A 17,579-nucleotide genomic window follows, 5' to 3' on the forward strand; every position below is an offset into this window, starting at 1 on the left:
AGTTGAAAGGGTTAATTTGAGGATGGGTTGCATAGATTAGTCTCATTTTCCCCCTACTAGAAGACCAAGAGCTGATTTCAAACATTTATGAGTAAAGAAGTTGAAAGGGTGCATGAGAAATAATTTCCTCTGGTACAATGAGGCGTAATGTTAAAAACAAAGCTTGTGTTAGGAACTGAAATGTTCCATAAACATTTGAAGGCAGATTGAGAATTTCAAAGCTAAAGCTAATAGTATACTTGGCCTAAGAAAAATATCTAAGGTGCAGGGGTCTGGGATAACGGGATGGTCGGTACACTTCACCACACTTAATTAGAACTGGACTAATTATAGTAAGGAACATAATTGTAAGAATATTAGCCTCCAAGGTTAAATTGTCCCAAGTATGTTTACAAATAAACTAAGATACAACAGCAATAAAGCAATATTAACCAATACAATATAAATGAACTCTAATCAGTCCACAAGGAGCTAATTGGTCCATTTGGACAAGCTGCCTATTAATGAGTTTACACTGTCTCTCTTTTGGATCAACAGGCCTTTTCAGTCCAGTCTTTCAAATCTGTAAATCTTAATTTAGCAGAACCAAACAATATTTGTGACAGACCAAACTATCTGCACAATTTGTTAATTACCAGTTTGTCTGCTCTTGATCAGCAGCTCTTATTCAACAAGAACCTGCTTGTTGACACTCAGTTTGGGTTCTCCTAAGACTGGTACAGCCTTAGGCCAAATATGGACAAAAATCTTCAGAAGGTAAGTGGATATAACTGCCCTTGCCATCAGGGAGCATTTTCCTTATTTTGACATCAAGCAGCTCTAGCAACCTCCACCCAGATATGGTGAGGAGCCTTTGAACTTGATGGCTAATCCACACTGCCAGTGAACTACCCCGTTTTATGGAGTGGTGAGGGAGGAGTTGCCTCATCGTATCACAGTTATTTTCATATTGTTTAAAAGCATGCTGAGTGAGAAGCTTGGTAAACCATATTTTGGCTGATTTCAACCGGGGCAATTAAAACTGGTGACGTAGCCTCAGTTGGACAGACGTTTGGGCTTGAAATAGCTGGGTTTCCTTCCAGGTTGACCTTTTGCAGCACAGAAATAGGCACTGGGCTGAAGAAATGGTTAAATCTGAGATTCCCACCAACACTCTCAGGTTAAAGGTGAACTACCACAGTGGTTAGGGCCTTGGTAGGCAAGACTGAAGAGGTGGAAATCTGCAGAGCAAAAGGTGGCTTGTTCCTTGCAGTTCAGGCTGTGTATTTTTCCTCGCCTTGTTTTTTACTCTTGTGGTAGTGTGTGTAATCGTTGTACAACTCCTTAAACACTTCCCTCACGCCTGTCTGTAATAATGTATTGAGGAACCGGAGATCGCTCTCTGTGACTAGATCCAGGAGATGATAGATTCCCACCGTCAAATGTCTTTTCACATCTGTGTTGAGGGTGACCTGAAAATAAAAGAAAATGACAGCCTGGTAGGAACCCCTTCAAAATAAAAACAACAGATGTAAGAACCTTTCACTGAAGCTTAACAATATTAAGAAAATATGAGGTGTGCTTTTGGACACCTTGGATTCCAGCATCTGCAGTTTTTTTTTGTCACTAACCAACTTTGGAGATGAGTAGCTGCTATTTTATTGGTAACTTTAGCATTGTGCCCCCAATGGGAGATGTTTGCAATGTATGCCAATTTGAACCAACAATCTGTATGGCTTCAGCTCCATCACACTCCATAGGTCCACTGGCTCTGCTTGTGAAAGTCTCCAATGTGTAGGAGCTAGGATTGTAGGGATCACAACTGACTGCTGAGAGCAACAGTAGGTTTCATCCCTCCTGAGCTTGCCTTTTCCATTATGTTTATGACTTACTTCATGGTTGGTTGGCAGGAGAATTGAGAATAGGTCAAGAGTCACAGGCACAAGCCATATTCCTGACACACTATAGTATAATACAACAGGATGCTACATGGTCTTAGTTCTACTGGCATCATCTGCTATTGGAAGACTGTGCGGTCAAGTCCCGTTCAAGGACAGAAATGAGGCTGACGCCGCTGAAGGAGAGTTGCGCTTCCTGTGATTCTGTCTTTCCAATGAGATGTTAAGTCATTATCTGCCCTTTCATAAAAGATCTTTGAAGCAAGGAAATTTATCCCTCAAAATAACACTATAAACGTGATCATTATAATATTTTCATATCTTTTAAAAGCATGCTGAGCAGGAAGGTCACTAAACCATGTTTTCTTGGCTGATCTCAACTGGGGCAACGAAAATGCGACACTGCCTCAGTTGGACAGAGGTTTGGGTTTGAAAGAGCTGGGTTTCCTTTCCAGCTTGGTCTTTTGTGAAGCACGGAATTAGGCACTGGCTGAAGAAATGGTTGAAGCTATGATTCCCACCAACACTCTCGGATTAAAGGTAAACTGCCACAGTGGTGATGTGGAATGGTTTTGGGAATTTGCTCTGGTCAAAATGGGCTGCCACATTATATCATTTTTGCAAATCAAATTTGTGTTGAAGTTGGATCTCTAACCCATTCCCTTCCAACTCAGTTGCTAGGGTCCTTTTACTGAGCCTCAGCTGAATTGTTCATTTCTTCCTCAATTCCTGCAATTACAAGTTGAGTTGGTTGGTGGCAGTGATTACCTTTTGTAGCTCGTTGACATACTCTGCCACTGCAAAGGAGGAGAACATTGCAAATTTCTCTGCGTTTGACGCAATGTGAGTGCACATCCTTTCCACCAAATGTGCACATTCTAGGACCACTTCACTGATCTTCGTCACACCTACAATAAAAGGACATTCATTAGAGATTCCAGGGCTCCAGCTTCTTACTGAAGCATATATAAACGTCCTACCCATTTTAGTACCTTGTTATTTTGTATCATCAGGAATTGGGATACTATGTGGCACAATACTCATTGATTCACCCTCTCACAACATTGACCCAGTGATGCAACAACTCTGCACTGCACTGCACAGCTATCCAAGATTACCTGGAAGATCATTTTTGATGTTCAGGGGAAGGATGGCAAAAGTGAGGAGTAATGTTTCTCATCTTAAGTGTTCAGCCGTTGTCAGGTTCTCGTCTGTTGCAGCACTGTGAGTTACCCATTTTGTGCTGTGATCCTATATCTCACTCCAAATGGAGTTGGACAGCTTGAACTGACTTTTTCAGCCAAAATGTTAGCAGCTAGTTTCAAACCCAGATCACTTCAGGAACCCGCTGCATCACTAGGTTCCTAATTATTTTCAAGGCCAGACCATAGGGCTACTCTCCCATGAGAGAGAGAGAGAGAGAGAGAGAGACTGTTGCTAGTGGTTTAACCCGAGGGTCACCAAGCCTCAGCCGAGGGGAGGGGTTGAGAAGTAGAATCCTTCATGGTAACCAGTCAGTGCAGAAATTGAATTAGTGCTACTGGCGTCACTCAGCCTTGCGAACTTATGTCTCGAAGTATTTTGCAAAGTAATTGAACAAAAATTTATGAAAAATACTAAAGTTTAGAGAGCTTATGATTGATGTTTAAGGTTTAAATGCTTGTTGAAAACTTGTGCATTTGAATGTCTATTTATTTAGCATGTCACAAAGCCAAGCAATAGTCTGGACTGTGGCCAAAAGGAGCTCTTTAAACGCACCTTCACATTTCATTAATGGACTCCTTGACGAGAGATGATGTTTGGACTGCAGCACAGCCTGCAATCTGGATGCTCTTAGTGAGCCCCTTGATGCTGGGTCATTGCACACATGCCTTGGCCACTCTGGAAACTATTCAAGGGGGACCACTGCCACTGCCACATTGGCAGATCAAAGCTGGGTGGGACAGCAGTGAGGTCGATGATGAGAGAATGATTTCTGCAGCGAGGTTTTCTCCTGGCAAAGATCATGGGCTGTTACTCTTTGGCGTGGTACATCTGGCGTGGTGTGAGAGATGGCAGATTGCTAGTGGGTTGAGGAGTGGGTAGGCTTGGGTTGAAATAGACCTTCCCCTTCTCGGTTTAGACCTTTCCGGTTGCAAGTTGTCGCTCAGAACTGGTAATCCAGGGATGGAAGGTTAATCAGGGATTACCCATGAGGATGCACATTTGGTGTGGACAGATTGGTACCACAATTGGGAGCAGGAATCTGCAGTGGAGTATGTGATGGTGAAGGCAGAGATCTTTTGGGTCTTGGCCTGTAATTTCCTACAAGGCACTGCTAAGTTTGTTTTTCTTTACTGCAGGAGGTGCAGTTACTGCTTGTTGAAAACATGGTCTCACTCCTCCCTTTGCCACTTAGTTATGCAGCAAGGAAAGAGACCCTTCAGTCCAACCAGTCCATGCATTTCTACAACTTTCAGAGACCTGCTATCCCTCCACTCCCAATCTTGATTGTATCACCAATTTTAATTTCTCTTACATCCTCAGCTGCCTTGGCCATAAGCTTTGGAATTTTCACCTTAAACCTCTCAATCTTTCAACCTTCCATGCAGACAGCCCTTAAAATCCATCTCTTTGAACGTGCTTTGGGTCACCTGCCCCTAGTAGATCAATTTGTGGCACAATGTCACATTTACTCTGAATATGGTCCTCGAAATGCCTTGAGACTAATTTACTATGCTGAAGATGATTTATAAATGCAGTACAAACAGAAAATGCTGCAAACACTTAACAGATAAAGCAGGAGCTCTTGACAAAATTTTAACTCCTTTTTCTCTCTGTAGATGGTGCCTGACCTACACTTAGAGAATTTCTTGTTTTTAATTTCAAATTTCCAGCAAAGGTTACATTTTGCTTTTTTTAAAAATAAATGCAAGTTGCTTTATGTGACATTTCAATAGCACATGCTTTAAAAGTGTGTTAATGGTATTCCTCTATGCCTCAGTATATGAATCTGTTATTCAAAAGTTTGCAAATTCAGGCACCAGAGTGGACACTAAAATTTGTGCTAAACTATTGATTCAAAATAAAAACCCTTTTAAATCTCTATGAAAGTCTTTTCCTGTCTAATTCAACACATGATTGTCAGCTAATGAAATAAGTGTCAGTGACAGTGACCACAAGACTATCATCAATGGTCATGAAACCTGATTCACAAAGCTGTTATACTTACTGTTCTGGCCTATAGATAACTCTCGCTTCATAGTAATGTGGCTGACACCTTAACAACTTGGGAAAAGACTGATGAAACCACTCAGTTCAGAGCACTTAGGGATGGGTAAAAAATGCTGGCCTTGCCATGGGTGCCAACATAGAGTCATAGAGATGTATGGCATGGATGGGTCCAACCCATCCATGCCGACCAGATATCCCAACCTAATCTAGTCCCACCTGCCAGCACCCGGCCCATATCCCTCCAATCCCTTCCTATTCATATACCCATCCAAATGCCTCTTAAATCTTGCAATTGTACCAGCCTCCACCACATCCTCTGGCAGCTCATTCCATACACGTACCACCCTCTGCATGAAAGAGTTGCCCCTTAGGTTTCTTTTATATCTTTCCCCTCTCACCCTAAACCTATGCCCTCTAGTTCTGGACTTCCCAACCCCAGGGAAAAGACTTTGCCTATTTATCCTATCCATGCCCCTCATAATTTTGTAAACCTCTATAAGGTCACCCCTCAGCCTCCGATGCTCCAGGGAAATCAGCCCCAGCCTGTTCGGCCTCTCCCTGGAGCTCAGATCTTCCAACCCTGGCAACATCCTTGTAAATCTTTTCTGAACCCTTTCAAGTTTCACAACATCTTTCCTATAGGGAGGAGACCAGAATTGCATGCAATATTCCAACAGTGGCCTAACCAATGTCCTGTACAGCTGCAACATGACCTCCCAGCTCCTGTACTCATACTCTGACCATAGGCTGCCAATTCAATGCATTATAGAGGCAACTCAATGTAGTGTCTTCATCATGATGCATCACATATCTTCATCCCAAACATTACCATCACCAATAACCTGCAGACTGAGGCTTAGGCTGGGTTCTACCAGGGTTTGCTTCTCCTAACCTCATTACAGCCTTCCTTCAAACATGGTCGAAAGAGCTGAACTCGAGAGATGAGGTAAGAATGACTGCCTTTGTAACCAAGACTATATTTGGTCAAATGTGGCGTCAAGGAGCCCTATCAAGGGTGGAGTCAATGGGAATCAGGACGAAAAATCTTTGCTGGTTAATATGTGGCATTTAGGAAGATGGTTGTGGATGTTAGAGACCAGACATCTCAGCTCCACGATATCATTGTAGGAGTTCCTCAAGGTAGTGTCCTAGACCCAAATATCTTCAGGTACTTCACCAAGGACCTTTCCTACATCGTCAAGGAGAGAAGTGGGGATGTTTGTCAATGACTGCACAATATTCAACGTCATCCGCGATTCTTCAGATACTGACATTGTCCATGTCCAGATGCAACAAGATCTGGACAATATCCAGGCTTGGGCTGATAAGTAGCAAGTAACATTTGGACTGCACAAGTGCCGGGCAAAGGTCATCTCCTACAAGCAAGCTGCTAACAATCAATCATTCTTGATGTTCAACGGCACTATCATTGCTGAATCTGCCAGCACCCGGCCCATATCCCTCCAATCCCTTCCTATTCATATAACCATCCAAATGCCTCTTAAATCTTGCAATTGTACCAGCCTCCACCACATCCTCTGGCAGCTCATTCCATACACGTACCACCCTCTGCATGAAAGAGTTGCCCCTTAAGTTTCTTTTATATCTTTCCCCTCTCACCCTAAACCTAGGGTGATCTTGGGGATTACTATTGACCTGGATCTAAACTGAACTAGCCATATAAATACTGTAGCTACAACAGTAGGTCAGAGGCTAGAGGTCCTTCAGTGAATGACTCACCACCTGACTCCCTAAAGGCTATCCACTATTTACAAGGCACAAATCAGGACTGTGGAATACTCTCCACTTGGTTAGAGAAGTGCAGCTCCAAAAATACTGAGGAAGACTGACATCATCCAGGAAAAGCAGGTCCACTTGTTTGGCACCACGTCCACAAACATTCACTCCTCCATTACCAATGCTCAACGTTACCATATACAAGATGCACTGCAGACATTCTCTAAGGCTCCTCCGACAGCAACCTCCAAACCCACAAACATTATCCTCTGAAAGGACAAGGGCCGCTGATACAACACCACCTACAAATCCACTGTTGGGCCAAAGGGTTTGCCACTTGCCATCCTGACTTGGTAATGTATGACTGTTCCTTCGGTGTCTATGGGTCAAAATCCTGGAGCTCACATATGCCAATCTATCTACAGCACGTGTTGATTGTCAATAGCAACTGTGGTTCAATAAGGCAGCTCACCACCACCTTCTCAAGTGCAAATAGGGATGGGCAATAAAGGCTGGCCCAGGCAGTGATGCCCAGATCCCATGAATGAATAAAAGAACAAGTGAAACAATTCAGGACAAATTTGTTCCGCACTGACCTTTATCGCCAACACATTTCTGACGCCCTTTATGCATAACTGAAAGCACCAGCCGGTTAAAGCACTTGAAGAAAGTAGGTGCTGCATTAAACAAAACCTGTGGACCAATGCAAAGGATCCCAGTGAATGATAATACTTCCATTAGGGCAACAAGTAATAATTAAAGGCAGACCATTCCAAAAATACTCCCCTTTTCAAAAATGCCACACCCTTCAGTTAATATTGAGCCAGTCCCGCATTCTCTCCAGGTGTCCTGTTAATCCCAGATCAGTAGGGTCCCAGATGAAGACGGCCATGTCGGGTGAATCTGGCCGAGAGCCAGCTGTCTGATACAGTCAGCTCCACCAGTCACATGTAAAGTTAGAGCTAGTTTTTTCCAGTGAACGCAAAGGAGGACAAGAATGTCACAGTAATCAGCCCCTCATGTCACAGAATCCCTACAGTGTGGAAGCAGGCCATTTGGTCCATCAAGTCCACACCAACCCTTGAAAGGGCATCCCACCCAGATCCACCCCCATCCTACCCCGTAACCCTGTATTTCCCACGACCCATATAAATAAAGTTGCCCTCTGTTCCACGTAAAAGGATTTTCATTAGCAGTTTTGCTTTAAGAACAAGGTTCCTGTAGAGCAATGATTTGGAGGAGCTGGTGTTGGACTGGGGTGGACAAAGTTAAAAATCGCACAACACCAGGTTATAGTCCAACAGGTTCTTTTGGAAGCACTCGCCTTCGGAGTGCTGCTGCTTCCCTCCGAAAGCTAGTGCTTCCAAATAAACCTGTTGGACTCTCACCTGGTGTTGTGTGATTTTTAACCCTGTAGAGCAAGGCTTCCTAAGGTCATAACCCTTCGAGGGATCAGTTGCCAAAATATTAGGGGGTCACATCATTCGATGTACAAACGGCTGTCTGAGCTCCTTTAAAGCATTGCAGTTTTTAAAAATATTATGTTTGACTCAACTGCTTGATCGTCAATCCTGTCCTAAAATTCCCCCGGAAAAACCCTGGGAGTAAACATATCCCACTGCCTCCATCACAGCTCTTTTCAATCCCCTCAACCTGTCCACAGTCATTCATCACCCAGCAGACATCTTAAATCTCCTATCCCCACAGGCACAATAGCCCCACCCCCATTCCATACAGGCATTTCTCTCACTCAACCCCTCACAAAAGCATCTCCCCTCTCCCCCTCCACAGGTGACCCCTCTGTACTCCCGTCACACACTCAGCTCTAGGTGATACTGAGCATTGAAAAGAGGTCACGATGAAAAATGTGTTTGGGAAGTCCCACTGAAGTGCAAAATCAAACAGCAAACATGATCATGAAATATTATATTTTTAAAGTCACCCTAATTTTAAATAAAGTGAAAGTATAATAGAAAACTGAATGCAACAGTGTACTATACCTTTAACCACCAGTTCACTGTAGCTTTAACTGTCAGTGGACTTTCTATAACGGGATGATGGTATGCTAACATCTACCAATTCTTCAATCCCATCAAAAGGGGTGGGGGGTGGACTCTGATAGATTCCAGTAAAGGAGGTAACAGCCCTCTCTACCACCATCCTGAAAAAGGCTAGGCCCTCAGCACAGGCCTCTCCTGACACAGGTTCACAGTTAATTGTCCATTTAATGGCCTCATTTGGCGCACTGAAACTGTAGGAGCTGCTGGTACTTAGGTGTGGACAAGGGTCGGCACATTGGCATTAATGAGCTCCACATACCCCATCTTCAAACCCGTTGGTGGACAGGAACATAGGAACAGGAGTAGGACATGGAGTCTACATATACTACATCCATTGGCTCTCCCTTTTCAACTTTGTTAGTAATATCATCAAAACTTCCAAGAAACTTCGAAATACAATTTCCCATTCACTAATGCTTGCTCTTGATGTCCAATCAGATCATTATCAACCAGGTGTCTAGTGATCACATCTTTTTCCCTTCTATTGAGGTAAGGCAAAGGTCCTGGTTTTGACTCTGGTCTCCAGCATCTACAGTCCTCCTCGTTGACTAATGCAGCCCACAGTAACTTATCCAGGCCACACTCGAAATTTGCTGTCTCACCACCTCATCAGGCACAGTGCAAGGCAAGACAATCAGGACAAAATCTGACTGGCAAGGTCAGAAAAGGAGGCAGTCCCATCCTGTAGCTGCATCCTCCAGTGCAGGGGTCAGCAGACTAGTTTGGAACAGGCATTGAGAAGAGGACCCTTATTACACCCAGTAGCACCTGCTTACCTTAGTCTGAGACTGCACTATAGCAAACAGCACCTCCTGGATGGCTCGAAAAATAGATCCATACTCATCCAGCTGAAAATGGTCGAGTGGAACACACAACAAAGCATTAAACGCAAGCGTCACATGATGTGGGTTCGAGAGAATGCCTTCTCCCTGCTGGACCAGAATTGCCAAGGTCTCCAAACTGAGCACAGTGATCCTAAAGCCCGCGGCCTGATCCAGAGCTGCTTCCTTACACAAAACCTGGAAAAACCAAAGTGATTCAAAGGTAACAGTGAAAGGTTGTCAACAGTCAGTGCACCGCATGGTAAGTTCAAACTGTAAGTGGGTATTAAGAATTCTGAAATCTGACATTCTGGGTTCAAGTCCCCTTTCAAGGGATTCGGAACAACAAATCAGACTGACACTCCGGTACAGCACTGAGGGAGAGTCACACTGTCACAAGTGTTGATTGTTTGGACGAAATTTTAAAGAGGTCCCACTTGCTTGCTTTGCTGGATTTAAGAGATCCTAAGGCACTATTTTAAAAAAGAGAATTTGAATAAATGTGAGGCGTTGTGTTTTGGTAAAGCAAATCAGGGCAGGACTTATATAGTTAATGTTAGGGTCCTGGAGATGTTGCCATCAAAGAGACCTTGGGGTACGAGTTCATAGTTCTTTATCGGTGGACTCACGGGTAGACAGGGTAGTGAAGGTGGTGTTTCGTACAAATGCCTTTATTGGTCTGTGCATTGAGTATAGGAGTTATGTTATGGGGAGTATAGATGTCACATTGCGGCTGTACACTTTTGGAACACTGCATTCAATTGTAGTCTCCCTGCTATAGAAAAGATGTTGTGAAACTTGAAAGGGTTCAGAAAAGATTTACGAGGATGTTGCTGGGGTTAGAGGGTTTGAGCTACAGGGAGAGGGTGAACAGGCTGGGGCCGTTTTCCCTGGAGTGTCAGAAGCTGAGGGGTGACCTTATCGAGGCTTATAAAATCATGAGAGGCATGGATAGGGTAAATAGCCAAGATCTCTTCCCCAGGGTAGGTGAGTCCCAAGCATGAAGGCATAAATTTGAGTTGAAAGGGAAAACATTTAAAAGGGACCTAAGGGACAACCTTTTCATGCAGAGAGCGGAATGAGCTGTCAGAGGAGGTGGTGGAAGCTGGTACAAAAGGCACCTGGATGGGGACATAAATAGGAAGGTTTAGAGGGATATGGGCCAAATGCTGGCAAATGGGACTAGATTAATCCAGGATATCTGGTCAGCATGGACGAGTTGGACAGAATCCTTACATTGTGGATGCAAGCCCTTTGGCCCAACAAGGGCTCCGACCCTCCGAAGAGTATCCCACCCAAACCCATTCCCTTACATTTCCCTGGCTCATGTGCCTAACCTACACATCCCTGAACACTACGGGCAATTTAGCACGGCCAATTCACCTAACCTACACATCCCTGAACACTACGGGCAATTTATCAAGGCCAATTCACCTAACCTACACATCCCTGAACACTACGGGCAATTTAGCACGGCCAATTCACCTAACCTACACATCCCTGAACACTGCGGGCAATTTAGCATGGCCAATCCACCTAACCTACACATTTTTGGAGTATGGAAGGAAACTGGAGCACCCAGAGGAAACCCTTGCAGACACGGGGAGAATGTCTGCACACAGAAAGTAACCTGAGGCTGGGATTGTACCTGGGTCCCTGGCACTGTGAGGCAGCAGTGCTAACCACAGAGCCACCGTGCTGCCCCACTTCCATGCTGTGTAACTCTATGACTCTGTGATTATTTTCCTGGGGCCCTGGCCAATATATATCTCGCAATCAGAATCACAAAAATAGATCCTCAACATTATCACATGGCTGTTTGTGGGAGCTTGCTGTGCACGAATTGGCTGTCCTACATTATAACAGCTTCTACACTTCAAAACATACTTCATTGTCTGTAACATGTTTTTAAAATGTCTGGTGACTATAAAAAACGTTACGTGAATGTAGGTCTTTTTTTTATTTTTAACAAGCCATGAAAGATTATTGATAACAGGATAGTGAGGCAAGTTGTATTATTGGAATCGTAACCCTGGGTTAGATAGATTCTGGGTTCAAAGGGCAGGTCCTGGGATAAATCTGGTCATTTGTCTGCTCCCAGAAAGAGACCTTGAGAAGTTGCTAAATCGAGGTAATAAGCCAACTGGCTCCCTAATAATGTTTTGTAAAGTGTTTCTGCCAAACGTGCCAGATCTGGCCTGTACATGATTCCAATCCCACACAACATGGCTGACTCCTAACTTCCCCAAGATCACCTAGAGATGGGCAGCAGGCTCTTGGCAATATCTTTACAATTATCTGCTGCTTTCTAAGAAACAGGGCATAATTACTGTAGTGGTATTTCAGTGGAACCAAGTGACAGTGCAACAAGTGATGTCTTATTGATTAGCACCTTCATAATAGATCTGGATGTATAACTGGTTAGGATGCGAGTTGAATTACAGTGATAGGTTTTTTTAAAACTCATGAATGTGGATGCTGCTGGCAAAGACAAAGTTTGTTAATTGGTCCAGAACAGAGTGGCTTGCTCGGCCATTTCAGAGAGCATTTAAAAGTCAACCACATTGCTTGGGTTTGGAGTCACATATAGACCAGACTAGGTAAGGACAGCAGATTTCTTTCCCTAAAAGGACATCAATGAACCAAATGGGTCTTTCACAATAATTGACGACAGTTGCATGGTCACCGTGACTGAGACTAGTTCTTGAATTCTGGATTTCATGAATTAATTCAATTTAAATTCTACCAACTGCTAGGAGGGAATTCACACCTATATTCCCAAATTATTAGCCCAGGTTTCTGGATTACTAAACTGTTGATGTTACCATTATACCACCATTTCTCCCTTGTTTAGATGAGGATGGTCTTGGGTCAGTAACTGACCTTTGATGGTGAACAGGCTAATGGCAAATAATGGGAGATGTGGAGTTTGACAAACATTATGAGAGTAAATGTTTGGGAACCAACTGGATCCGCTCATACGAGGGTTGCCCTGGTTCATTCTGGCAATGCAAAAATGATTTGGTCTTAATGGGATCTTGCTGAGCACAATTTGGCTGCAAAATGGTGATTCCCCCGCAAAATGCATGTTGCTGTTAATCACCTTAGGACATCTCAAGGATGTTCTGTTTTGAAATTCTGCATTTGGTCACTAAGGCACAATATTCACAGGATCCTCAAACAGTGGACACAGCTATCCCTTTCCAATTGTTCCTCAAAATGGTGCTGAAAAATGTTACTCCTGCTTCTGGGTCTCCTTCCTATCGGAAAGATGTTGTGAAACTTGAAAGGGTTCAGAAAAGATTTACAAGGATGTTGCCAGGGTTAGAGGATTTGAGCTATAAGGAGAGGCTGAACAGGCTGGGGCTGTTTTCCCAGGAGCGTTGGAGGCTGAGGGGTGACCTTTATAGACATTTATAAAATCATGAGCAGCATGGATAGGATAAATAGACAAACTTTTCCCTGGGGTGGGGGAGTCCAGAACTAGAGGAGCATAGGTTTAGCGTGAGAGGGGAAAGATATAAAAGAGATGTAAGGGGCAACGTTTTCAGGCAGAGGGTGGAACGTGTATGGAATGAGCTGCCAGAGGACGTGGTGGAGTCTAGTACAATTGCAACATCTAAAAGGCATCTGGATGGGTATTTAAATAGGAAGGGTTTGGATGGATATGGGCTGGGTGCTGGCAGGTGGGACTAGATTGGGTTGGAATATCTGGCCGGCATGGACGGGTTGGATCGAAGGGTCTGTTTCCGTGCTGTACATCTCTATGACTCTACTCACCGTTAGCGCCATGATGATCTGAGGAGCTATAAACCAAAGAGCCTTTTCTACATCTCCACTTAGGGGACATTTCAAGAGCAGGGCTGTCAGGTTCAAAGACGACACCACATCCTGAATCAAATGGACAAAGCAAGCCAGAGTGAGGCTGTGAGAGAGTACAGATTGCCTCAAAGAGAGCGACTAACAGCAAGTGAGGACTGCAGATGCTGGAGATCACGCTCGAAAAGTGTGGCGTTGGAAAAGCACAGGAAGTCAGGCAACATCTGAGGAGCAGGAGAATTGGGCATAATGTGTGACGGTTCATTCCCAATGAAGAGCTTAAGCCTGAAATGTCGATTCTCATGCTCTTCGGACGCTGCTGACCTGCTGTGCTTTTCCAACAAGACACTCTCAAACCAGAACATGACATCTCACCTGATGCTGTCCTTTCCAAAGGTTGGTGACCTCAAGGCCCTGTGCGATGAACTTTACAATGAGGTAAAACTGCTGCTGTGTACACCTATCAATGAAACAGTGGAGCAGTTCGACGAGATGAATTTCCAGCGAGTGAATGAACTGCTGCGTCACCCTTGGAGCTGGAGAGGCACAGAAAACAACTTGGTTACATTTGCACGATGGAAAGGAGAGCAGTTTAAAAGCTGAAGTATGCTAACATTGCACTCGCTTTATAGAGACGGAGAAATGAACAGGAAACAGTTTGATGCATCATAAATGTCCCATCACGCAACAAGATTTATACAATCTTTCAGATGCCACATTTGGAGTATTGAGTGCAGTTTTGGGCCCTATATCTCAGGAAGGATGTATTGGCCCTGGAGCACGTTCAGAGGACGTTCACGAGAATGGCCCCAGGAATGGAAAGCTTAATATATGAGGAACATTTGAGGACTCTGGGTCTATACTTGATGGAGTTTAGAAGGATGAGAGGGGATCTAATTGAACATACGGAATACTGAATGGCCTGGACAGAGTGGATGTTGGGAAGATGTTTCCATTGGTAGGAGAGACTAGAACCTGAGGGCACAGCCTCAGAGTAAAGGGAAGACCTTTTAGAAAGGAGCTAAGGAGAAACTTCTTCAGACAGAGAGTGGGGAATCTGTGGAATTCATTGCCACAGAAGGCTGCGGAGGCCAGGTTATTGAGGATATTTAAGACTGAGATGGATAGGTTCTTGAGTATCAAGGGGATCAAGGGTTACAGGGAGAAAGGGGGAGAATGGGGTTGAGAAACTTATCATTCATAATTGAATGGTGAAGTAGACCTGATGGGCTGAACGGTCTAATTTCTGCTCCTATGTCTTATGCATCAGCAGGCCTCCAGCATCTTCCAAACCTACAACCACTTCCATCCAGATGGACAAGAGCAGCAGAAACATGAGAACATCATCCCCTGCAAGTTTCTGTCCAAGCCAGTCACCCTCCTGACTTAGAAATAGATTGTCATTCCCTCACTGTCATTGGGTCAATGTCCCTTTGTAACAGCACTGTGGGCGTTGCTGCATCACAAGAATTGCAGCAGCTTAAGGAGGGAGCTCACCAGCACCTCCTTCAGGGCTGGACAATAAATGCTGGCCCAGCCAGTAACACCCACATCCCGTGAAAGAACCAAAAGAATAAGAAATTCAAAATCTGTGGTAGCCCTTGCTCTCCATCATGGATTCATACAGATTCCAATTTGTACCCTCCACTGGCTGTCCAGGATTTCATTCTGAGATTCACCCATTAACCGTGTCCTAAAGCACTGTCTCCTCCTTTAAGGTGCTCCTTATAGAATCATAGATCCCAACAATGTGGAATCAGGCCATTCGGCCCATTGAGTCCACACCACCCATGCGAACAGCATCCCATCCAGGCCCACCCTCTTACCCTACGTTTCCCTTGGTTAACTCACCTATCTGCAAATCCCTGGCAATTTAGCACAGCCAATCCACACTAACCTGCACATTGTGGGAGGAAACCAGAGCACTCGAAGGTAACCCCACACAGACACGGGGAGAATGTGCAAACTCCACACAGACAGTCGCCAGAGGCTGGAATCAAACCCAGGTGCCTGGTGCTGTGAGGCAACAATGCGAACAATTGAGTCACCATGCCATCCTAACCTACTTCTTTGACCAAACTTACAGTTGCCACTCCTAATATTACCTCCCGTGGTTCGGTGTCAGACTTTGATAATGCTGATGTGAGGTGATTTCTGTGGGTATTTTACATCATTAAAGCGCTTATCAATGCAAATTATCCTGAGCCAGTCAAACACTTGGTGAGCATTTGTACACCACGGTGTCACAGAACTGAAAGCATCTACGATTCGAGAAGGATTTGTGGAATAGAAGGGTGTGTGGGTGTAACCAAAGGAACATTTTAACATATTTTCCAAACATCTGACCTTTTATAAAGAAAAGCATGGTATAAGGAAAGGTAAAATGATGATGATTGAGACACACATTTGGTGGTAGGATGGTGGGGGGGGGGGGGAAACTGGATATATTCTGGTTCAAAGTGTCACAAATGCAACCTGGAGCCAAACTCACTGAAGGCAATCAATTAATTTGTTGTAGGAATTCTCAATATAAACAGCTCATGCTGTAATTACACAGAACATAACAGCGCAGTATAGGCCCTTCGGCCATCGATGTTGTGCTGACCCGTGAAACCGATCTGAAGCCCAACTAACCTACGCTACTCCATTATCAATCATATATTTATCCAATTACCATTTAAATGCCCTTAAAGTTGGTGAGTCTACTAATCTTGCAGGCAGTGCATTCCATGCCCTTATTACTATGAGTAAAGAACCTACCTCTGACATCTGTCCGATGTCTATCACCCCTCAATTTAAAGCTATGTCCTCTTATGCTAGCCATCACCATTCAAGGAAAAGGGCTCTCACTGTCGTCCCTATCTAATCCTCGGATCATCTTGTATGCCTCTATTAAGACATCTCTTAACCTCATTGTCTCTCTAACGAAAACAGCCTCAAATCCCTCAGCCTTTCCTCATAAGACCTTCTGTCCACACTAGGCAACATCCTGGTAAATCTCCTCTGCACCCTTTCCAACACTTCCATATCCTTCCTATAATGCGGTGACCAGAACTGTATGCAGTACTCCAAGTGAGGCCGCACCAGAGTCTTGTACAGCTGCAACATGACCTCATGGCTCTGAAACTGAGTCTCTTTACCAATAAAAGCTAACACACCGTACACCTTAACAACCGATCAACCTGGGTGGCAACTTTCAGGGATCTATTCACATGGACACCAGAGATCTCTCTGCTCATCCACCCAACCAAGAATCTTACCATTAGCCCAGAGCTCTGTATTCCTGTTCCTCCTTCCAAAATGAATCACCTCACTTTTCCGCATTTAATTCCATTTGCCACCTCTCAGCCTAGCTCTGCAGCTTATCTATGTCTCTCTGTAACCTGCAACATCCTTCCGCACTGTCCATAAGTCCACCAACTTTAGTGTTGGCCGCAAATTTACTAACCCATCCTTCTACACCCTCATCCAAGTCATTTATAAAGATGACAAACAGCAGTGGCCCCAAAACTGATCCTTGTGGCACACCACTAGTAACTGATCTCTGGGATGAACATTTCCCATCAATCACCACCCTCTGCCTTCTTTCAGCTAGCCAATTTCTGATATAAAGCGCTAAATCACCCTCAATCTCATGCCTCAGTATTTTATGCAATAGTCTACCGTGGGGAACCTTATCAAATACTTTACTGAAATCCATATACACCGCACCTACTGCTTTACCCTCATCCATCTGTTCTGCAGAGGCATTAGAGGGTCTTCAAAGGATCATGGGTACATTATTAGTGTCCCATAGACAGTTTCCATTTTAAATCCTCTGCCTGTATTTGTAAGGAAATATTTGAAAGAAATTCTGCAGAGATTCAAGGTTAATATATTGCAAATCAATAATGCGGCAGTACCTGCCATTGCTCATCGCTCCAGAACATAGCCAATCTCTTAAAGAACATAAAATGCAATGTATAAATCAGACTAATTCAAATGGAAGCAGTCTTTTGCCAGTTGGCAGCCTGAGTAATCAGTGCAACGAATACAGCCAGACTGTGCAGGAA

The 17,579-nt window shown here is 44.2% G+C and overlaps 1 protein-coding gene across 2 annotated transcripts in view; it reads right to left on the bottom strand.

The window, feature by feature from the left end:
- Positions 1-663: 663 nt before the first annotated feature.
- Positions 664-17,579, bottom strand: part of urb2 (URB2 ribosome biogenesis homolog) — a 79,797-nt gene continuing 62,881 nt past the window's right edge. For both annotated transcript variants that reach the window (XM_043696515.1, XM_043696514.1), the window contains exons 5-10: positions 13,903-14,063; positions 13,489-13,599; positions 9,664-9,906; positions 7,424-7,520; positions 2,646-2,785; positions 664-1,451 (exon numbers count right to left, since the gene is read on the bottom strand). In XM_043696515.1, the coding sequence (XP_043552450.1) occupies positions 1,254-1,451; positions 2,646-2,785; positions 7,424-7,520; positions 9,664-9,906; positions 13,489-13,599; positions 13,903-14,063 (950 nt within the window). In that variant the 3' untranslated portion in view covers positions 664-1,253. The remainder of the gene's footprint in view (positions 1,452-2,645; positions 2,786-7,423; positions 7,521-9,663; positions 9,907-13,488; positions 13,600-13,902; positions 14,064-17,579) is intronic.

The sequence above is a fragment of the Chiloscyllium plagiosum genome, chromosome 9 (assembly GCF_004010195.1).
Source record: "Chiloscyllium plagiosum isolate BGI_BamShark_2017 chromosome 9, ASM401019v2, whole genome shotgun sequence".
Classification (NCBI taxonomy): Eukaryota; Metazoa; Chordata; class Chondrichthyes; order Orectolobiformes; family Hemiscylliidae; genus Chiloscyllium; species Chiloscyllium plagiosum.